The sequence below is a fragment of the Cetorhinus maximus genome, chromosome 6 (genome assembly GCF_964194155.1).
Source record: "Cetorhinus maximus chromosome 6, sCetMax3.hap1.1, whole genome shotgun sequence".
Lineage (NCBI taxonomy): Eukaryota > Metazoa > Chordata > Chondrichthyes > Lamniformes > Cetorhinidae > Cetorhinus > Cetorhinus maximus.
In genome coordinates, this window is record NC_135884.1 from 99331914 (window position 1) to 99356285 (window position 24372).

General features: G+C 43.8%; 1 protein-coding gene across 1 annotated transcript; it reads right to left on the reverse strand.

Annotated features, from left to right (window-relative positions):
* Positions 1 to 20057: 20057 nt before the first annotated feature.
* LOC144682301 (histone H2B type 1-L-like) lies at positions 20058 to 20456 on the reverse strand. The gene is made up of 2 exons (XM_078544776.1): positions 20307 to 20456; positions 20058 to 20234 (listed from the first exon to the last, which is right to left on the reverse strand). Exons 1-2 carry the CDS (start codon positions 20454 to 20456, stop codon positions 20058 to 20060), a joined length of 327 nt encoding a protein of 108 aa, XP_078400902.1.
* Between the last annotated feature and the right edge of the window lie 3916 nt (positions 20457 to 24372).

Sequence of the window (24372 nt, forward strand, 5' to 3'; positions counted from 1 at the left end):
ACCAATACCCAGAATGGAAAACCGGTTAGTGAGCGGGGGCGAGAGGAGTCGCACCTACGGGGGAGCACCCTTCCTGAGCTGCTCAGTGGATTTGAAGAAAGTGAGTGAGTGACATCAGAGGAAAGTTGTGAGTTGATTGATTCTTGAGCAGCTGCTATTAGGGACTGTGATTCAACCCCAGTAATTTTGAAAAATGTAAATTCCTGAACAAGCAGAGGGAAAGTAAGATTTTATAGGCAGAGGGGAGCGAGCTGATTTGTGAGTAAGGGTGAAGAATTTCTATTTTCTACTAATCTCCAGTTTATAATTAATATTACATTTATTATCACTTTATTTACTTAAACTTTAGTTTAACTTTACTTTAAAATGCTTTTAATGTAAAGTTAAACTAAAGTTTAAGTAAATAAAGTGATTTAAGAGTTTAAGTGATTTAAAAATTTAAGGTTAAGCCATGTCAGGACTGCTCAGCCAAGCGGAATGTCCATCATGTGGCATGTGGGGAGCCGTGGACACTTCTTGTGACCCAGCCAAGCCCATGTGCAGGAAGTGTCGCCGGCTGCACAAACTTGTGCTCTGCGTTTCAGAGCTTGAGCAGCGGCTGGAGGTGCATCCGTAAGGCAGAGAACTATGTGGATAGCAGGTTCAGAGAGGTGGTCACACTGCAAGTTAGGGGCAAGCAGGCAGATAGGGAATGGGTGACCACCAGGCAGCCTAAGAGAAACAGGCAGATAGTGCAGGAATCCCCAGAGGTCCCGCTCACTACTGGTTTTCCATTCTGGATACCGGTGAGGGCGATGGATCCTTGGAGGAGTGCAGCAAGAGCCAAGCCGTGGCACCATGGGTGGCCCAGCTGTACAAGAGGGGAGGAAGGAGAACGGAAGGGCAGTACCGATAGGGGATTCTTTAGTTAGGGGAGCAGACAGGCGTTTCTGCAGCTGTGAACGTGTGGGTTTGTTGCCTCCCTGGTGCTAGGGTCAAGGATGTCACAGAACAGCTGCAGGACATTCTTGTGGGGGAGGGCGAACAGCCAGAGGTCATGGTCCACATTGATACTAACAACATAGGTAGGAAGGAGGATGTGGTCCTGCAATCAGAATTTAGGGAGCTAGGTTGAAAATTAGCAAGCAGGACCTACCTCTAGACTAGTAGTCTCCGAATACTCCCAGTGCCATGTGCAAGTGAGTACAGAAATAGGAAGATAAGACAGATGAATGTGTGGCTGGAAAGATAATGCAGACGGGGAGGGCTTTAGATTCCTGGGACACTGGGACTGACTGTGGTGGAGATGGAAGCTGTACAAACTGGACGGGCTGCAGCTGAATAGAGCTGGGACTGAATTCCTTGAGGTTTTGCTAGTGCTGTTGGGGAGGTTTTAAACTAACTCAGCAGAGGTGTCGGAACCAGGAGAGAATATTAGAAAGTAATACCAGGATGCATGGAATGCTGGGAGAGGCAGCTAGCGCTAAAATAGAAAATAGTAATTTAATAGGTGGAATCAGAGTAAGGGAGCAAGTAATGAAGTGTAAATCAGGGTTAGACTGCATGTATGTGAATGCACGGAGTATAGTTAATAAAATCGGAGAATTACAGGCACAGATTGCCTTGTGGGATTATGATGTTGTGGCGATAACAGAGACCTGGCTTAAGGAAGGGCAGATCTGGGTGTTAAATATCCCTGATTACAAGGTGTTCAGAAAAGATAGGAAAGGGAAAAAAGGAGGAGGGATGGTATTTTTGGTTAAGGAGTATTGCAGTACTGGAGAAAGAGAATGTGTCAGAGGATTCAAGGACAGAGTCAATTTGGCTAGAGCTAAGGAATAAGGAGGATGTAATTACACTGCTCAGTGTTGTATGTAAACCACCAGGGAAGGATATAGAGGCACAAATCTGCAAGGAAATTACAGAGAGGTGTAAACATTGTAGAGTAGTTATAATGGGGGACTTTATTTACCCATATATAGACCGGGATAGTGGTAGTGTAAGGGGCAGTGAGGGACAAGTGTTCCTAGATTGTGTTCAGGAGAATTTCCTACAGCAGTATGCATCCAGTCCAACAAGAAAGGAGGGACTGCTAGACTTGGTTCTTGGAAATGAGATGGGCCAAGTAGATCAAGTGACAGTGGGGAAACATTTAGGGGACAGTGATCATTATAATCATAAGGGTTAGGATAATGGTGGAGAATGATATTGGTCAATCCAGAGTAAGAATAATCAACTGGTGGAGAGCGGACTTCAATGGGGCAAGAATGGAGTTGGACCGGATAGACTGGAACCAAAGCTTGGCAGGAGAAACAGTAGCTGAACAATGGGCTACCTTCAAAGAGAGCACAGTCAAGGTATGTTCCCTCAAAAGGGAAGGGTAGGACAAACAAATCCAGAGCTCCCTGGATGGCAAAGGAGATAGAAATTAACTAAAAGAAGAAAAAGTGTGCTTACGATAGGTGTGAGGTAGTAAATACAATTAAGAACCAAGCTGAATACAGAAGGTTCAGAAGGGATGTGAAAAAGCAGATATGAGAAGCAAAGAGGGATTATGAAAAAAGATTGGCAGCTAACATAAAAGGAAATCCCAAAGTATTCTATAAGCACATCAATAGTAAAAGGTTGGTAATAGGAGGAGTAGGGCCGATTAGGGACCAAAAAGGGGATTTACACATAGAGGCAAGACGCATACTTTGCATCTGTCTTTACCTACGAGGTAGATGCTGCCCAGGCCATGGTGACAGAAGAGGAAACTCAGTCACTAGAAGGGTTTGAAATTGATGAGGAGGAGGTATTGGATAAGCTGTCAGTACTTAAAGTTGATAAGGCACCGGGACAGGATGAAATGCATCCAAGAATATTGAAGGAAGTGAGAGTGGAAATTGCAGAGGCACTGGCAATAATCTGTCAATGTTCCCTGGATTCGGGGGAGGTGCCGGAGGACTGGAGAATGGCATGCACTACGCCCTTGTTCAAAAAAGGTTGTGAAGATCTGCCCTGCAATTACAGACCAGTCAGTTTAATTTTGGTGGTGGGGAAACTTCTAGAAACAATTATTTGGGATAGAATTAATAGTCACATGGAAAATGTGGATTAATTTGGAAGAGTCAGCATGGATTTGTTAAAGGAAAATCGTGTCTAACTAACATGCTGGAGTTTTTTGAAGAGGTAACAGAGATGGTTGATGAGGGCAAGGCCGTTGATGTGGTGTATATGGACTTCCAAAAGGCATTCAATACAGTGCCACACAATAGACTTGTGGGTTTACAATTTACAGTTTACAATTCTCCTTCATTTTGTGTCATCCTCAAACTTTGAAATTGTCCCCTGCACACCAAGATCTAGATTATTTATATATATTAGGAAAAGCAAGGATTCCAATACAGACCCCTGGGAAACTGCACTACAAACCTTCTTCCAGCTCAAAAAATACCCAATAACCATTATTCTCTGTTTCCTCTCCCTCAGCCAATTTTGTATCCACACTGCTGCTGTCCCTTTTATTCCATGACCTATAACTTTCCTCACAAGTCTGTTGTGTGGCACTGTATTGAACGCCTTTTGGAAGTCCATATACACCACATCAATGGCCTCCAGGAGGGCAGCTAGGCACTCATCCGAAAAACAAGGGGCACACTGCCCCACTGCCCTACCTTCTGCCTGGCCTGCCCCGCTGCCCTACCCTCCAGACTGACCTGCTTCACTGGCCTACCCTCCAGGCTGGCCTGCTCACTAGAAGCACTCTGGAGAGCCCTTCTACCTACCATTGTGAGCAGCCTTACAAAGGCTGCCAGGGCTTCATTTAAACAAGCTGGCGGGTCACCATTAGACCTGGCAGTCGGTGCACTCCCGCCACCGCCCGCCCACTCATGCTATCCTCCAGAGTCACGCATTACGGTGGGCAGGTCTTAATTGGCCCGCCCGCGTAAAATGGCGGCGCGGACCTGATCGCGGGCGGCGATCCGGTCCCCACCTGCCCACGCCCGCTCCCACTCGGCCCGCCCAACATGGGGAAAATTCTCCCCTCGGTGTAACATCACATCTACAAGATGGTGTCTCTGTCAGTGCAGCGCTCCCTCAGTCCTCCACTGCAGTGTCAGCTTAGATTTCCTGTTCAAGTCTTTGGAGTGGGACTTAAACCCCAACCTCCTAACTCAAATGTGAGAGGCTACCACTGAGCCAAGGCTAACACTTACTAGCAGACACATGCTTCATGAAACATTTCTCTGTTCAGTATTTTAACAGAAACATTAAAAAAACACACGGTTGAAGTCATGCAAAAACCATTAAACATTTAAGCATTAACAGTGCCAAATGTTTTCTTCAGCTTATGGTAACCTAATAGTGTCCAAAAGTCAAAGAATAAATGCTCGGTTTTGGTTCTAGGTTTATTTCTGTGTGTACTATGAACTGCAACAATCCAAGTGGCCAGGCTGTGGAACCGTAGCATTGTGACTCTTTCCATCTCTGGGATGGGGAAGTTGGGTGTTTTAGGAAGAAAAAAATAAAGATTCTGTGCAAATGAGGATAACGGGGTCGGGGGGTTGGGGGGGGTGGGGTGGGGGGGGTAGGGGGGTGCGGGCATGGGGCAGGGGTGAGCAGGGAGAAGTGCTGACCTGTATTCTTGCTAACATTATTGAATACGGCATCTATAAATAACCATGTTTGAAGTTTAGCATGGAAGAAGTTGAAGATCTTGTCACCAAGTGCTTATGCAGGACTTTTTCATCATTTTTTTTTAGCACTGTCAAGAAACCTACCACTGCTTTAATCTGTCCGAGGCCAAATTAGGAAATTAAAGCAGAAAAAGGCTTGCATCATTTTATTTTAAAAGCAAGCATACCTTCCTGTGCTGAGTTGCAGCGTCAGGTACTAAATTTCGATGAACTCTAGGACTTTTATTTCTCTATCCATGACTACCCATTATATAACCGCTCTTTTTTTTATTAACCTTTCAGAAGGTATGATACGTGTTAGTCTAACGATATACAAGAGATTGGGACCCAGAATGCAATGAGGGGCTTAAGAAAATTTTCTCAAGTTCAGCATAAATATACCCAGTTATGCCTATGAGGTTATTCTGGTCATTCAGCTTTCTCAGTAAATAGACTGAGGTGGCACAATTTTCCACAGATACATTTGGCACTAAAAAGCCTCTGAGGTGGCTAAGATGAGGTCTTAAATTGAAATTCTGGTTTAGCCCACTTCTATCGCAAGGTGCCATCTTGGTAAAAGAGTTGAGGTTTGCGTAAGAAATGGCCACTTAGAAGATTGCTATGGGGCTGATTGCCACTTATTGTCTGCTAGCACTCATTAAAGAGGCTGAACTGCATTTTGGTAGCTAACGCTTGGCCTAACAGCCTCTAATATCGACTGGCTGATTGGGAGTAAACAAGTAATTGTTGAAGATTGTGAGTGCTACTAAGAGCTATATCAGCTTTTACGATTCACTTTTTGCTGGAGGTTTGAAGCAGACTTCTGGAACATATCAGGAGACTTATTTGCCATTTTTCCAAGACTTAACCTATAATCTACCAACATTTATTCTGGAAATTCTCTGGGCCTTCACCTAAAAAGAGGGAGTACTGTGCCACTCTGCCTTATGGAAGTCACCAGGTGAAAGAGAATGCTTGGCCATTGACATCTTGCTAGAGGTCCACCTTGGTCTGCAGGAGGAATGGGAGGAGGAAATGAGGCCAGGCAGAGCAGCACCAACTGCTGTAGTAAATAGAGACAGGAGGGTGAAACGGACTCCTTCTCGCCTGCGGGTACAGGACATTCCTCCTCCTCTGGACCTCCACCACCATTGGTCAGCCAGTCCTATCTCTGAGAACCTGTGCACCCTCTCACTCTGTCCCCAAGTGTCCTGAAATGTGCTATTTTATGTCAGGCGGCCCACCCTACATCTTCTGGAAGTGGATGTGTTGAGACCACATTAACAGCTCCATGAAACTTTCACCCGATCAACACTTGAGTGCTGAATCTGCAGATATCTTTGTTTTAGTACCTCCAGGCAAGTTCAGATGATGGTAATCAGCAATTAGGACCAAAATTGTAAACCAGACCTTTAAACTTATTATCACAGCACCTATTAAGGACCTATTTTCACCCTTTCACCAAAATAACCCCTGAACCTTTTAGCATCATCTGACTGGCTGTACCTGTCAGATTGCACCCTCAATGACCAGTACTGAAGTTCTATCCCCAAGTTGTATGGATATTGGTATAACTTTGCATATACTGTCAAATAGGAAAGGTTCCTTGACTTCCAATTGAGCTTGATGTTTTTTAAATTGAGGTCAGTCTTTACTGGCCAGCACCAGCTGTCCCAGTTCTTTACCCAGAAGGATAAAAACAGTAAAAACTGGGAAATAAGGATACTGGTCCAAACTATCTTGTATATCTTAAAATGGAACACCAGTAAAAATCTGGGAAATCAGAGTACTGGTCCGAACTGTTTTTCCTTCTGGGTAGGCTAATGAGAGAGGGCGGGGTATCACAGCCTTCCCTCTCTAGATCTTCCAACATCTTCCTGCCCATGCTATCCAACTGAATTTGAAGCATTTATATTAACCACAGGCATGTAGCTAGTATGACAACCTTTGACTTGGAAACAGAAGAGTTAGGAAAATTTGTAATTTCCTTAAAATGTCTGTGGAATCTGTAATTGTTTTCAAGAATGTTTGAAAAGGACTTTTTAAGAGTTTGCATCAATTGTAAATGGGTTAATTAGAATTTTCTTGGATAATAAGAAATACTGATCCATGTGGTGGTGACCTTTGGAAGCAGTGGCAACAGGAAGGAAGTTAACATATGTTGTGTGGTTGGTAGACACAAAGAAGATATGAAGGCAACCAGTGCACAGATGCAGAGACAAAGAGAAAGCATACAAAGATAGAAAAAAGAACACAGAATTCTTGTGAAGAGAAGAGGTAAATCTCTCTCAGGAAGAGGTCAGTTTTTCTGTTTGTCAGAGAAGGAGCCAGGAGCTTTTGGAGGCATTGTGCAAACTGGCGAAAAAGGTCCAAAACCTAGAAGGTTGTATGAATAGCTCAGAGATGCTAGAGAGCTAAGTGTTTCACCAGAAGTGGCCAAATTGTGAACAGGAGTTTTATTGGTTGGTCAGTTGAAAAGAAACTCTGTAAAGCTATATGTGATGACTGTGGTGACTCGGGGGAGAGAGGGTTCATAGAAATGTGCCTTGTTGATGATACTCATACCTTTGAAACTCGGGGCTGAAAGCTGTTGTGGGCAGGACTCCTGACTTATCCTGCAGGAATAAAGAACAGTATATTGTGGAACTGTGTAGCTACGTAATGCTATACATGTTGAAGAGGGAAATGCTTGTGGTTGTGTAAGATGGATCTTTGTTGTGTCGCCTATTTAAAGTAAAATTTACCTTTTTATTTGAAGTATAATTTGCCTGTTAATTCATGATTAATTTGTGTGGATTCTGATTTGTGTTAAAGTAAAAGTTACAAAGTGCAATCTGGTTGGTAATTTCTTCATTTGGGGGTCATTCAGTAAATAGTTATTTTGGTTTATGGCACGGGGAGCATAACACTAGCTAAGATGGCTGAGAGATAAGGAACACATGTTTTTAAGCCCTTAAATCATCTCTAGTTTTCTACCAACTGACTTTAATAATAAATGCTACATCAATGACTCAGCACTTGTAGAATTATTTTGGCAAATGAAGCCTTTTTGTTGGCACTGAGACAAATAAATAAGCTGAGCACACATAAAACAGAAAATCTCAGGCAATCAGACTTAGAAAAAAAACAGGGTAACAAGGAAAGCAGAAACAATAAACAGAGGTTGATATAAGTGGAAGGCAATGCTATGAAAACAATAGTAAGATGCCATTTGTTCAGCACATAGGCACCCATACTGGATTGCCACTGGTGCTTTAGTACAAGACTCCCTCACAGAAATTGATGACCTGATGGATTTAGAGAAGGGAGATTTTTACTTGGAACCTGAATGAGCATAATTGTTGTCTTATAACTTCCCCCAGAGAGGGACACAGGATTCAGCCTTCCCATATCTATCAATTTCACCATTACTCCACCGTCTCTCCACAACTCCTTAACCAATTTGTGCTCCAGGGCTCAGCACTGGCCTTTTTTGATCACCTGCAAGTCAAACCAGTTTCCTGTTGGTACACATCAGAGCATAAAACAGTCCCGAAACTTGATGCAAGTTGGAACCATATTAATAATTTTACTCGGAGAAATTGAGGAAGGTTGTTGTGGGAAATTAAAATGTGAGTCCAGTAGAGCAAGGTTAGTATTAAGACATATTGTTGGACTGGAGTACAGAGGGCTTTATTGTGCACCTGGCATGTGGTAGACCTAAAGGGAGACTGCTCAGTATTAGCATTGAGTATAAATTGGAAAGTATTTCCCACATAACATTACAACAATGACAGTACTTCAAAAGTACATCATTGGTTGTAAGCACTGTGAGATGTTCGGTGGTGGTGAAAAGTGCTATATAAATGCAAGTATTCGTTTGGTAGTACAAAACTTGAGTATTGCTGCAAAAAGAGACATTCTGTCGAAACTTTTCGCCGTGCACTCATTAGGACTGATTCACAAGAATTCCAATAGTAAAGGGAACAACAATTTATACCACTTGAGCAGAGAGTGCTGATTGGTATTCTTGTGAATCTGTCCTGATGAAAGCAAGATAAAAAGTTTCAACAGCATGTATCTTTTTCTCAGCAATAAATGCAAGTCTTTCTTTTTTAATTTAATTTTGCAGCACTAATATCCATCACTTTGAGCACCATTGACTGGTCTCATTTACTTTGTTGCTGTGGTTTATATGGACTAGCCTTCTTAGACCTGTCAAAATTATTTAAATGAATGCAAATTAGTCCCACATATGGCACGGGATTTTGTCAACAGCGTGTCATTCCCGACATCATAACCAGAATGGAGCACCACTTTCACTTTCTTTTTGTCTTTTCCATATGCGATTATAATTAAAATTTGAAGTGCCAGGGGTGTGCGTGCAATTTAGCACTGGGGGAAGCTTTTCATTGGTGAAACCCAGTGTCAGCTGACAATGCTGTATCTATGAGCAACTGATTAAAGAGCTGCCTGTTCAAACAGGGAGGCTGGTACATGACTGCCAGGATGCTCCACCACTGGGTAAATTAGCATAATCTTCGCAGAAATGTCTGACCATCGCAGCAGGTCAGCCCCATGGTTCAGTAATGCCTCCTTGCATGTTCTCCTCCAGGCTATCAGGGAAAGGCAGGTGGTGCTTTTTCCTGAAGATAGTATAAGAAAGCCCACCCCCCAGGTGGAGGTGGCAGAGGAGGTGAGCAAGTGTGGGGTCACCCTCCAAACCTGAGTCTGGTTCAGGAAACTGGTCAGTGACCTGCTCAGATCCGCAAGGGTAATTGCGAGTGTTGCATCTTCAACAGGAGTCTCTCACGTGGTCATCAAAAATGTTTATGTGCGAGTGGGCAGCTATGCCAGAAGAATGAATGCATGATCAGCATTAATGCCACATGGCAATTGAGGCCAAAGCATGTAGCAGTTTGCCTTTTGTGTGTGCTTGGATGCAGCATTTGAACGACAGGTCAGTATGTGTGATAGGGATACATTCAGACAAGCACCTGTCTCATTTATAGCTGCTGAGCATTAAGTGGGCCAATAGGCATGTCACTAACTCTGCCCTTTGTCACGCAGGACAAGCAGATCCATAATTTCCACAAGAGGAAACGTGCGGAGGAGTTCCAGATCTGATGCTCCTCACAGCAGCTGAGGAGGCGGTGACGGAGATCGCTGGTGAGGAGTGAGCTCGATCAGTGGCAGATGGCAAGCGTGAACCAGCCAGGTGTAAGGAGGACAAACCAACAATCCTATTGGCGGCATGGGCACACAGGATGGGTGTGATGAAATGTGAAGCACTCAAACTGTGATGATGCTTAATCTGATTTTTTTATTGTTCTCCACCACAGGTTATCACCATCCAAGGACCAGGCCACAGCCAAGACAGGAGCCAGAAGAATCCACCTCTGGGGACGAAGCAGCCAGTGCCTCAGGTCAGCCTCATCATCCACCTCCACCAGCACAGTTATACCCACACAATCTGCGGAGGGTTTGAGTGTTGATTCAGGAGCATAATCTGGTGAGCACAGCACAGACATGCCCCAGCAGCTGAGAGAGGATGTGACAGCTGGGTCCTCAGGTGGTCAGAGGACTGCTGGGGACCAGGCCCCTGCCGACCCCACACTGATGACAGGCCTCTGGTCGCGGCCATGAGAAGCCTGCTAGACATGCAGCGGAGGATAAGGGAAAATATGACAGAGAGGCCAGGGATTATGCACAGCTTTGTGTGGGGTATGGTGTCCATGATAACCATGAGTCCTGCCATATTCCAAGCATTTGAGTGCATGGCTTCATCCATGGAGAGGATGGCGACCACCACGGAGAGCTGCTAGGTCGAGCATTCAATCCATATGCACTCTGACCTGCATTCCATCACTCTAGCCATGGGCTCAGTGCAGCAGCGGCTTCCTTTAGGAGCCCCTTCCCCTCAGGGAGACAAGAAAGTGCCATTGCCCACCCAGATGGAGGAGGAGCGCTTGGCAGCTGCCCTGGCGCCTTCGTCTCCAGGACATCCTCAGGGTTTGCAGCATTTCCTCATCACCCCAACAGCTCCAGCAGGCGAGGTGAGGGGGCATCCCTGCACTAGTGCAGGAGACCCTCAGTAGATTAGAACTCTCAAGGCCCCACACCTCCAGAGGATGCCTGCAGCGGTTATCCAAGGCAATGGTGGGGTAGGGCACTGAGCAGACTAGACTGCCTCTGTCTCAGCTGCTGCTGTCAGGTTTGTAGTGGAAGAAAATGAAAATTGAAAAACGTATGAGCACTAAAGTGCCACAGGTGATTTTTCCATTTCATTTGCATTTGAAAAAAATGCACAATATAATTTGTTTTCTATAATCATTCGTAATTCTTGAGAATTGTTGGGGCCTGTCATTGTATCAGATGTGCTCTAGAGGATATTGGCCCACTTAACGTTCACCGGTTATAAATGAGACAGGTGCAGTTGCATTCAAAGCATTTGAACGAAGGTGCTGGATCAGAATAATTGGGCAAGACAGGTTGTTACATGAATGTCCACATACCCCTACGATGTCCTTGGTACCAGCACTCACTGGCGCACGTGTGTGACAAAGCTCCACTCCCTGTTCTATTCTAGGTGGGAGAGGACGCAGATTTAGAATTAACTCAGCAAGGGAGGATGGCAGGGCTAGGTCTACACCCCAGGAAGGTGATAGAGGTCAGGCAATGGAGCGATGGTCATGCAGAAGTGCTATTGTTGTGCAAACCTTGTGCAGATCAGGTTGTCCCTGACATCTTTAGCATGCCTCTCCATGGCCCTGGCACCCATGAAAGGCTCATTTGGATTTATGGTCTCCTCCTCATTCTTCGACAAATCCTCCTCATCTGAGGGAGGGCTGATCTTCCTCGCACTCTTCCCCTTGCAACATCTGTCCGCGTTGCAGTGTCGGTTGTGCAGTGCACTGTAGACCATTACTATTTGTGAAACCCTCTGGGGTGTGTAGTGCAGAGTCCATCCAGACCGGTCAAGGCAGCGGAGGTGCAGTTTAAGAAGCGCGATGGTGTGCTCGATGATGGCCGTGGTGAACACATGTGCCTGACTGTAGCACCAAGAATCTATCCATCACCGTGGGCTGGGGCTTCAAAAAGCTCTGGGGGACATGAGTTGTGGAAGATGTATGCATCATGGCAGCTCCCTGGGAAACGAGCACAGACCTGCATTATTCTCCTCCAATGGTCACACACCAGTTGCACATTCATGTGGTGAAACCCTTTACAATTTACAAATGCAACCAGCTGTTCCCAGCAAGCTTTTACGGCCACACGAGTGCAGTGAATAACTCGTCACACTTGATGAAACCCAGCGATCACACCGAATGCAGCTGACCTTACAGCCGGGCTGTCTTCATCATGGTGAAGTGAATAAAATCATTGACGCAACTACATAGGGCATCAGTCACCTCCTTTATGCATATTGTGAGGTGCCAAAGATGTTGCCTGTCATGCCCTGGAAGCCACTGCTGGGGTAGAAATTAAGTGCTGCTGTAACCTTAAGGGCCACTGGCACGGAGTTCCCACCAAATCCACATGGCAGCAGGTCTTGACGAACAATCTGACGTATCTCAGTAACCATTTCCCAGGACATCCTCCAATATCTCTGGCATTACCACTCTGACATCTGGAGGTAGTGTGTCCTTTTCTTTGGGATGTGTTAACGCAGCAGTGCCCATCTTTGCCAATGCCTTCCCTGGATGTCTGCATCCAGACCAACCTCCCCCTTTGGTACAGCCTGTTCTTAGCCTTGAGGCCTCTATTGTTGCACAGCAAGGGCTCTCCCTCTTCACATTCTCTCCTCCTGCTCCTGAGGTTGCAGGAAAATCGGGTGGATGAGGCCAATGGTTATGGCCATAATTGCACTGTATGAAGAAGGCACATATACATGTGAGAACATGCTCATCCATAGTTCTCATCTAATTAACTAATGATTAAGGAGTCCCCTTAATTAGCTAATTGTACGCAACATGAGCCCCACCTGCCCAAATGGCTCTCCTCCCACTTCAATCTGCAATCCTTGCACTGAACATGCATTTTCAGTGAGCCACAGACAATGATGCATGTTACAATCCAAACCCAATTCTGTACCTTCCACCCTCTCCCTGTCACCTCATGCGTTCTCCCATCATCCTTGGCCAATCTAACATAACTTTGGATCCCCCATTACCCTGGATCCTATGAACATTCCCCTACACAAGTCATCTCTGCCTACACTCATGACCATTCCAATGCCCACTCTGGCCGGAACACTCTCGTTACCCTCCTCCATGCTTTTTATTCGCTGCCGTCACCCACCCCATGAGATCTTCCAATACCCAACCCTGACTCTGGACTTGCCTCCATACCGAGTACAACTTCCTCCTTTGACTGTGACTGTTCCCTCTGCCACAAAGCACCCTCAATTCGACCCTCAGGACCCTACCATTGAAAGCCCCAACCCTGTCCTTTAGGCCCTTCATCTAGCTTTCAATCCCTGTTTTACCCACCCCCTTAAAGGACCACCACAGCCAGGACATTCGTCTCTTCCCTCCACCCCAGCCCCCGCACCTGAACACCAACCTTTCAATGCCTCTCGCCTTGTGCCAGAGTTTAACATGGAAACCTGTTTACCTTAATCATAACTGCACAAAGCCGACTGGTGCACACCACCTTTAAACAATCATGAACCAGGTGCCATGAGATTCTCATGCGCTGCTGACTTTATCCCAAGCGTAGGGCTTTATTGGAAACTGTTTTACGTTAATGAGTATTCATGGCCTGCAAATGGATTATAAATACAAACCTGCCACAGGCCGGCATCATTTTTGACACACCGCAAACACACCGCTGACTTTAATATCGCTGCATCTCAACCCGCCATTGGGAAATTGAAATTTTGCAATCCGCCTTAGTAAGCACACCGCGTTTCCCGCTCTTGTGGGGTCCATAAAATTCCCCTGATGGATTCCCTGTGATCTTCTGCAACCTAGTCTATAGAAAATGGATGCCAGGTCACCTTTAACCCCACACTTAGATAATGTATGTGGTTTGCGGGACTTGCATTTTCACTGCAGTTTTCTTGGTTTGCCTAACTGAATGCTATTCTTTAGAGTTGGCTCATTCGTTTGTACTTGTAATACATTTGCATAGTCATAAGACAACCAGAGACTCTTTAAGAGCGCTATGTACTGGGAGTTCTGTGGCGTTATGTCAACGAGTTGACCTTGGACTTTAATCTGAGGTCAGTTCAAAGCACTACAAGCACACGCAGTGCCCAAAGAGCAACACTGCCAACTGCCACAGTGTTGGGACTATATTATCAACCATATCATCTTCAAAACCCCCATATGTAATAGCAGTAGGAGCTCGCTGCACGGCCAGCAGAGCCTCACCATAAACGCGATGGACAGCACAATCCCGCTGCACCAGAGACTTCAGATTTTCCACCACTTCATAGCCAATGGGTGTAAACATGAGTTTTAAGCACATGCATTATGCCAGCAGTCACATCCAAAACTGACCTCAGAATCTGACAAAATGGATTATTGAAAGGAAACTGCAACATAAAGCTTTGACAGGAATTCTAGCTCCCAATGGAACCAATTGCATGTTGGGCTTTTTTTAGTACTACTGAATAGGGACTGCAGTAGCTGCGAGAATTTATATATTGCAATCCATCTCTCCTCACTTGGCTTTGCATAATGCCATCCCAGATATTTTTCTATTTTTATTTGACATTGAGATATGTGTGGAATTTTATTTTTTTGCCAATTACAACAGCATTCAATTGCAATCATCTGAATTGTTGCCAGACATACCCATCGGGTAGTGTGTACACCTCATTAAAAGTGCGACACTATATAGCACAATAATTTAAGCCTTATGTCAAGCAAAGTAAATACATTCGGTTGAAAATGAGCTTATTCCAGTGAGATGAAAGGGGACACAGTGCAAATTTATTGGTTGGACTAGCAATGACAGATGTTTAAACGTGTGGTAGAAAAGGTGCAGGGTTAAATACATTTCAACTATGATTAAAGGGTGTGTGCAAAAGGATGGGTTAAATGCCAAGCATGTAAACGTATAGAAAAAAATGAGAAAAATAAAATTCATGGAAAGGAATCAAAAAGGATGATAATGAAGATTAGGAGAGAATCTGAAAAAAGGCTGCTGGCCAATATAAATGAAATAATACTGGCTTTTATAGGCATATATGTAATAGGAAAGTCAAAAAATTGTTGGCACTAATTACAAGATGAAGGAGCCATCTAATATGTGAGAACGAGGAAATGGCTGAGATGCTGAACAAGTATTTCTGCTCAGTCCTTATAAGGGAAGGTGATAGTGGAACTACAGAATTATCTGAAGAGGATGTGAAGTTCCACTATCACTATCAACAGAAAACTTGAATAAACAAAAACAAAAATTGAAGAGATTAAATTTATAACAGTGCCCAGGCCCAGATGGCATGTTCCCAGCATTTTGCAGGTGGCTGAGGAGATAATGGAGACACAATGCATAATTTGCTAAAAGTCTTTGAAAACCGAAATTATGCCAAAGGACTGAAGGGTGGCAAATGGTTGGGAAATGTGCATCTAAATTGCCACTGGCATTGCCAGCAGGCAAGTCTCTTCACTGGTAGCACAAACTCATAAGTCTGCTATTCACCCAAAAAAAAGTCGGACACCTTACTCATATACAGCATTAAGGGCAGTTGACTTGTGTTAAGTTCGCTGAGAATGTTAGGGGCGATTTTCGGTGAATACTTAAGGTGCTAAAGAGCCTGTGAGGTGGCCAAGTTTGGGTTTTAAGTCAAAATATCAGTTTAGCCTGCATTAATGCAAGACTATCTTGGTAAAGGAAGTGAAGCTTGCGCTAATTACGGCTGCCCAGAGGATCATTAAACAACTGTTTGACACTTAAAATGCCTGCTGGTGTTCAGTAAAGATGTTGCACAGAGTTTTGATGGCTGGAGCTTGTCCTGATGCCCTCTCCTAACAGCATCCCGCTGTTTGGGAGTAAACATGGCATTGATGTGGATTTCAAGCGCTACTTAAATGTTTACTCACCATTTCATATTCACTTGCTGCTGGAGCTGCTAAACCTTTGACAGCCAGATGGTGAAGTAGGAAACCAGACACAAATCTTTTACTTAATACTAAACTAATTTACAAAATGCAATATTACAATTGTCTGCCTCCTTGATAACCAACACTGTGTCCCAGGAGTCTCTCTTTATATGTGCTCAAAGTACTTAATCAATCAATGCCCTCCACCTGTATATCCTTAACCTTAACAATACAATCAATGTGCCATTAACAGATTTCTTTCTTTAAATCAAAACTTTATAACACACAAACAATATTTAAAAACAAATCAAAAAGAGAAAGAAAAAATTGATTTTCCATATTCACACACATCACATCATAACGCAAGATGTTCCTCTGTGAGGAGTTCCAATAGTCTCTTTGTGCAAGCATTCCTTTTTATAAAGCAATCTAACAATAAATAGCTTGCATCAGCCACTTATCTTGGATTTTTATTTCCTTCCCAGCATCTCTTTTATACTAGCAAGGTCAATCCTTATCTTCTCTCAGTCATACTTTGTTGAAATGTACGTTATCTCACAGGGAATGATTAGCTATATAACATTAAGTGATAAACTATTTCAAGAATGTCCATTGTATAGAATTTCCCTAAAATATTTGACAAATAAAAACCCCATATCTACTGCTTCTACAAGAGCCAGTGTTTCTGCAGCTAAAATATTTTTAACCACCCTTTTTATTTTCTTAGCTTCCCAGGAAAAGGGACAACATTTTGCATTTTTATCCACCAAGAATATTATTCAACCAGCTGCACTCATACCCATTTGGAAGATTGGCATGAGAATCATCACTGAAAATAGATAAACTTCATGTCCTTTGGGTCCCCCACAGTTGGAAACTTGAGTATGCATTTCTCCATAAATTTTTTACATTTTATTTTCCCTTAAAACATTCTCAACTGTAGTGTGTTTCATCATAATACTTTGCTCCAATACATCAAAACTAACTTCTGGTCTTCGCTGAATGCATAGCCAATTCAACTGTCCAATCATGCTTCTTAATTGCTCTGTTTCTTCTTTAAATGCAACATCTTTCTGTGATGACTCAACATGATTTATGAGGATACAAATAACACTTTCTAGGTAAAATTATTGATTCACAGTTACTGCAGACCTATTCTGCTTAATGGCTAAGCCTATTGTGTAAGATTAATACACAAGATAAGATCACCTGGAGTAAGGAGTAATATATTAGCTTGGTTAGAGGATTGGCTAACCAACAGAAAACAGAGAGTTGGGATAAATGGGTCTTTTTCTGGATGGCAAGCTGTAACTAGTGGGGTGCCACAGGGTTCGGTCCTTGGGCCCCAACTATTTACAATTTATGTTAATGACTTGGATTCAGGGATAGAAGGTATTATAGCTAAATTTGAAGATGACACCAAAATAGGTGGGGAAGTAAGTTGCAATGAAGAAATAAGAAATTTACAAATGAATATGGACAGGTAAGGTGAATGGGCCAAAATTTGGCAGATGGAGTTTAACGTGGATAAGTATGAGGTTATCCATTTTGGTCGGAAAAATGAAAAGGCGACCTATTATTTAAATAGAGAGAAACTTCAGAATGCTTCAGTGCAGAGGGATCTGGGTGTCCTCGTGCATGAATCGCTGAAAGCTAGTATGCTGGTGCAGCAGGTAATAAGGAAGACAAATGGAATTTTGTCATTTATTGCTAAAAGAATAGAGTGTAAAAATAGAGAAGTGTTGTTGCAACTGTACAAGGCATTGCTGAGACCACACCTGGAGTACTGTGCACAGTTTTGGTCCCCTTACTTGAGGAAGGATGTAGTTGCACTGGAGGCAGTTCAGACGAGGTTCACTAGATTGATTCCAGAGATGCGGGACTTGTCTTATGAGGAGAGATTGAGCAGTTTAGGCCTACGCTCGCTAGAGTTTAGAAGGATGAGAGGAGATATAATTGAGGTATATAAGATGCTAAAGGGGATAGACAAAGTAGACGTGGAGCGGATGTTTCCCCTTCTGGGGCATTCTAGAATGAGAGGCCATAGTTTTAGGATAAGGGGTGGTAGATTTAAATCAGAGATGAGGAGGAATTACTTTTCTCAAAGGATCGTGAATCTGTGGAATTCACTACCTCAGAGTGCAGTGGATGCCGGGACGCTGAATAAATTTAAGGAGGAGATAGACAGATTTTTAATTAGTAATGGGTTGAAAGGTTATGGGGAGAGGGCGGGAAATTGGATTTGAGGCTGAAACGAGATCAGCCACGATTGTATTGAATGGCGGGGCAGGCTCGAGGGGCTGAATTGCCTACTGCTGCTCCTAGTTCTTATGTTCTTATGTTCTAAAGGCCCCTGAAGCCTGACATCTAATCTTAAATTCCCTTTTAATCTTATTTATAACATATTGTTCAAATTCCACGGAACCTCTCCATAGAAAATCATCAACATGCATCATAAAGATGCCTGAGAGTTTCCCTTTATGGTACCAACTGCTTTCAGTTGAGTATAACCTACTTTCAGCAAGACAGTTCTAACCGAAAAATACCATACCCACTATGCGTCATTCGATACATAAATGCATTTGTTTAATTTCCCCAGCTTCACTTCTACATTGTTTGCCTTTTTAGGAGATTTCAAAAACGCTTCTCTTTGAAATTCTCCCCCTTGCAAAAATGTGACTTTTATATTGATCAAACTACATTTCCAGGAATATTTAGCCAATAGAGCTAAGAGAATTTTCAGGATTATTTTTCCCGCTGTGGGGGAGTCCACTCTAATATCTTGATCTTCAAGTCACTCTTTGAAACCCCGAGCCACTAGTCTCGCTTTAGCCTTATAAGTTCCATCTGAGAGGACTTATTCCATATTTATCCAACTATGTGATAAGGCTGGCCGTCCTCTGTCTGGCACTTCAAAATAGTCACCAAATTCCTTCCAACTATCCAACTCTTTTTGTTTTGCCTCTTATGAATTTATTTTCTAAATTGTTGGCAGCCATCAAAACTTCCTAGTCATAAGGGCTTTTATTTTCAGTAGTGTTTGTAGATTGTTCTGTAGCCCTTGTTATAATCTAATCCTTGTGCACAATCTAGTCAAGCTACCGCCTCTATTTGCATTTTGATGTCTTTCTGAGCTACTACCATAGGATATCTCCCTCCAATGATCTGAGGTTCTATCACTGGTACGTGATTGTTTCCTAGTGCAAGAGTCACTCCCAGATCCACTATGAGAACTCAGAGTTATCTTGCTTTTCACTCTTTTGCCCCATTCTGCCAGTCCATAGATCTTACTTCTTCTCCATCATCTTGGACAATTAGCCAAAATTTGAACTTGCCAGTAGCTTCCCCTATTCTCCCTACAATAGTTACATCCCTCCATTCGCTGGACCCTTCTGGTATGTACATCACCTGATTATCCACTCTAGGCAGTTGTCCTTTGAATACAATAGTCTTCAGAATCATTTTGCCTATTGCCACCTGGCCCCTGATCTACTGTATTCCATTCTTCACAAATGTAAACACATGAGTATGAGAGGTACAGGGTGCCTCATTGCCTTCTATTAACTGCTCAGAGTCTGAAAGTTTGTAATAAATACCAATTAACCATGATGAATGGACCCCAATCATTTGACTACCATGTTGGAGAACCACTGTCTTACCGTTACACACTATCGCCTTACCCAGACCTTTCCATTCTTTATGACCTTTTTAATAATACACTAAATCCTCAGGATTAAAGTCTATTTCTGACAGTCCTATACAATGCCTTAGATCTCTCCTGAATTTTCTTCAGCCTTGATGAATGCCCTTCCCCCTGCATGTAAAGTATTCAAGGGTGCAGATAAAAATGAAACTAATTGTAGTCCCTTCTAGGGCAGGGGGACTGTCACACAGAACAGAAAATAAGTTGGGATTCCTCCCATAAGCCAGTTGATAAGGACTATACCTGCTAACCATCTGAAGTGAATTCTTTGCATGGACTGCCCATGCCAGGGCAGTTGTCAATTTGCAGTTTGGTTGATCGACTATGATCTTATGGAGCATCTCATCGATCACTGCATGATTTCTTAGATTCCATTGCTGAAAGGACTTTCAGCTGCAGTGTTCATGACCACAATGTTCATGTTTTCACATATGTCTCTAAACTCATCATTAGCAAATATTCCCCCCATTGTCAGTCAGAAACTTAACTGGTGCTCCAAGTCCGTTCCCTATCCATTTTTCCATGACTTTATCTACAATCGCCCATTTATCTTTACCACATATTAATGCAGAAAGACTGAATCTGGTTATAATGTCTATAAAATGTAAAATGAAAATGTTTCCGTCTTTGTCCCATAAATTTAAATCCATGGCTACTACTTCATTAAGCTCGTGCCAATAATCTTTAGAATGATCGACCTAAACAGAGTTGGTGAATTTTGGTGATCGCTTTGGTGCCTTTGGAGATGGCGTGTTTGGCCTGTTCCCCTGGCAGCACGAGATGGACGGCTCTTTGGATTTCTTTGGCCGAGATAGTGTGGCGCTTGTAGTGAATGAGGTGCAAGTCCTCGGAGGCAATGTGCTCGAAAACGTTAACAATGAAGGAATTCGTAACACTCATGGCCTTGGACGAGATCCTGGTGGAAGGGTGGACCTGGGTCAGCAGCCTGTACACGTGAGTGGAATTGCTCTGCTGGCGAGATTTCCTCTGCTTCTTGGGCGGCTTCTTGGTGACTTTAGCCAGCGACTGCTTCGACATCTTGCGGGATGCACCGCCCTTAGCCGCAGCCGCCACCTCAGGCATTCCACTCGACTTGGATCAACGAGTGGGACATGGCAACGTCCTCGGATACTTTTCACATGTCACATTTTTCACTAATTGCTTCAATTAGCCTTGTATACTCATCATCAGCAACATCTGCATCCTTTAGCAGGATTTTAACCTGTGACATGAAGGGTGAGTAAATTATCTGCAACTTTAAAAAATTTGCTTTTTCTCTTGAATTCTTATCACCTGATGCCATTAATATTTTTTTAGACATCCTGATTAGAGAAGAAATGTCAGGTTTTGTTAAGGGGATGCAATAATGCCCTAATTGGGTAAACTGCAGATCTACTGACTTTCCAAAAACAATTGCTTTATCATGTTCTACGTTCAATTTCACTTATGCCTCTTTCATGGAAGGCTTGCTCGGCAGTATTCATTAGAGACTACTAATAAGTGGCTTACTCCGATTATTTTCAGGGGATCACCGCTCTTTTTAGTGACCTCCATGTGTTGCCATCCTCGAATCTGAAACATGTAGAATGTCCATACTCCCTGACCTTACTTTGATCCTTAATACTGAGTGAATCTAAATAACATTTCAACCAATCTCTTCGACACACAATCGAGGTGTAACCACTAAATGGCACAATAAATTAATTTGTGGCTAATACACTCATTACCAGACTAAAGCTTCTTATGACTAGTACAATTCCCCGAGACTGATCCTTAGCATCAACTTCCAAATTCCCTTTGTCATGCATCACTTTAAAAACCCTGCTTTTCCACTGGGCAGTTCATCGCATCTGAGTCACATCTGCTAACTGTTCCATGGGTATTCCTGGGGTTCATTCATCTATTATTACTACTCCAGTCCTGTCATCTTCTGTGATATCCAGATCTGTAAAAGTGCCTTTGTCCTCATTCCTTCTGTCTGTAACTCTTCTGTTGTACTGGCTCCTGCTCCCTGTATCTGAATAATATTGAAAGGCCGCAATCATTCAGTCCTCCACCCTTTGTGACACTGCAGAGTGTCCCATTTGTGCCATCAAGGCTGCTGGAAATGACTGCTTCCCCAGGAATTTTTTTTATTAAAGCGGTATATATTTGATTCAAAATGGGGTCTTTCTCAGAGAACTGAATGCCAGTTAAGACCAGGAACCTATCCAGATGCAAGACCTTAGCATGATCCAGCAATTTAAATGCAAATAAGGAATCTCCAAATTGAATTTCTGCAATCTTTTATAGAGTCTGTTAAAGTCTATGATATATTGCTCCAAGGAATGACTGTCTTTCAAAATCTATCAAAAGCCTCATAGGTAACTAATAGATCATCTTTCTTGTAAATTTCACCATGAAGCTTAATAGAAGATCCAAACCTTCATTAGAGCCCAACGGACAGGCATCCAGCTCACAAAATACTTGGATTCTGATTTTACTTTTATTTGGAAGTGACAATGCCAAGGCCACGCCTTGTTTTCCCTTCAGTGAGAACGTAATCCATGTCCACATATCTACCATTTTACCACTAGTCAGAAGGTTCATATTCTAACAACATCGATGGGTAATTATAGCCTGACAATTTACACTCCCTTTCAGCCATTCTTTACAAATGTAACTCAGATTACAATCTCCTATCAGAAAAAAAATCTTGGTTTCCAATCTTCACCTTTAGACAACCACCCTCCACTAACCTGTTAAACCACTAATAGCCAGATGGTGAAGTAGGGAACCAGACACCAATCTTTTACTTAATACTAAATTTAATTTACAGAATACAACATTCCAAATGTCTGGCTCCTCCCTAACCAATTCCCAGTGTCCCAGAAGTCTTCTCTTTATTTGCTTTTTTAATAAACCCAGTAAATAACCAATAAGATAAACTAAGAAACTATTAACAGGGGTGACAGCCCCTTAAAGGGGTATTGTAACAAAAATAAAACTTCCAAAGGAAACTTATTTAATTAAATTAAAATTGTGTCCCCGGAACTGACAGTGCACTCCAGCCCCGCGGTGTCCATCGGTCGCGGAAGGCCTCAAGCATACTGGTGGACACTGGGTCCTCTATTTCCAGGGACGCCCGGGCGCGAATGTAGCTGCGGATTAGGGGCAGGCAGTTGGGTCTAACAGCACACTCCACGGCCTGCTGCCTAAACCTATCAATGGCCATCTTTGAGCAGGCTTACATGGTGGTCACAGGGTCACAGAATTGTTATGGTGCAGAAGGACGCCATTCGGCCTATCATGTCTGCACCGACTCTCCGAAAGAGCATTATAACTCAGTGCTATTCTCCTGCCTTTTCCCTGCAACCCTGTGCATTGTTTCTATTTAAATAATCATCTAATGCCCTCTTGAATGCTTCGATTGAACCTGCCTCCACCATACTTCCAGGCAGTGCATTCCAGACCCGAACCACTTGCTGTGTGAAAAAGTTTTCTCTCATGTCACATTTGCTTCTTTTGCAAATCACTTTAAATCAGCGCTCTCTCGTTCTCGATTCTTTTATGAGGAGCCTTTTCACTCCTCAGTCGAGACGCCTGCATAGCTCTCAACCTGCTTCAACTGGCAAAAGGTGTGAAGACAACCATGGTCCTCATGCAGCCAGACACCCATCCTTTCAAAAGCCCAACTACAAAGCAGCAACCCAATGTTGACTCTGTTTATAACCTCTCTTCCCTGTTCACGGAGCAGTTCTGTTCTTCTCCTTTTCAGGTCCCCAAACCGAAGCAGGGCCAGACTAACCCACAGCACAGGAGGTTACCACAGCGCTCCCAGTGGAGGTGACATCAGAGCCAGAACAACTTCCGGAAGAGCCTCCACCTCCACCAGCGACCACAGCGGAATCAGCTGGGACGACGACCAACACACGGCCCCAGCAACCACCAGCCAGTGCGATGAGACCACAGAGTCCACTAGAAACAGGCAGCAGCCCATGTAAACATCACCCAACAAAGGTGAGCTGCCTCCACACTCCTCCTCCATCCACAGGCGGCTCCCCCTAACCCCAGAGGCTTCCAGACGCCGGAAAAGGCAGAAGACGAAGAAGGAACGCAACAGACAACCGGACAGATAGCACTCCCGCCCACCCAAAAAGAAACCACCACTACTCACGGTACCAAACCGCCGCTGCAGCAACCTGACTGACCAGGCATGGTACAACACTCACTAATGGAAAACACACATGAAATCATGCCTGCACCCGGCTCCAACCAACGATCCATCACCAAGGTCAACAGCCCCTAGGTCCTGCCACTCTCTCGAGTGGGTGGCAAATGTGATGTTGCAGGGGTACAAGACCTCCAGACCACCTCAAACTCCGCTTTCAAAGACTTGAAGGAGGGTAACGGGGTAATATAAACTCTGTTAATACATGCTGTTAATGTTGTAATGTTTATCACGAAGTGGTTCAGAGTTAGAGTAGCTATAGTTGCAACACTGAAGTTAAGTACACAAGCCTTATGACTACACAAGACTTGAATCAAACTGTGAATAACTTTGTCAGTCTATATCCAGGGGAGAAAGACTTGGAGGGAGGGTGGGGTGTGGAGGTGCAGTAGAAGGATCCAGTACATTAGTCAGGACTGATTACAGTACTGTCCACTGGAGATGTAAGAAGGCACCTTAGAGTTTAGGTCAGCAGTGTAGAGCTAGGTAGCAACATGTAAGGCCATGTCATGGAGTCTTCTTCATCCCTGTACCCTCTACTGTAAATATGTACATAGTTCAGTAATGTTAATAAAGACTTCTTGGTAACTTCTACAAGGCTGCTTAATGGTGTCTCAGCAGTACACACCACGGGTAGCAACAACTCAACAAGTCTGGGGTTGAGGGGGAGCCGCCTGCAGATGGAAGAAGAGTGCAGAGGCGGCCCACCTCACCGAGATGCGCCAACACAGGCTGCCACCCAGCCCCAGCAGGCTCCGCGGCCCCGCCACACTGGCTGGCAGCCGCCAG

Coding starts and splice junctions, on each gene's coding strand:
- LOC144682301 (XM_078544776.1), bottom strand. CDS start 20,456: ATGCCTGAGGTGGCGGCTGCGGCTAAGGGCGGTGCATCCCGCAAGATG. Junction 20,235..20,306: donor TGTACAGGCTGCTGACCCAG/GTCCACCCTTCC, acceptor AACGTTTTCGAG/CACATTGCCTCCGAGGACTT.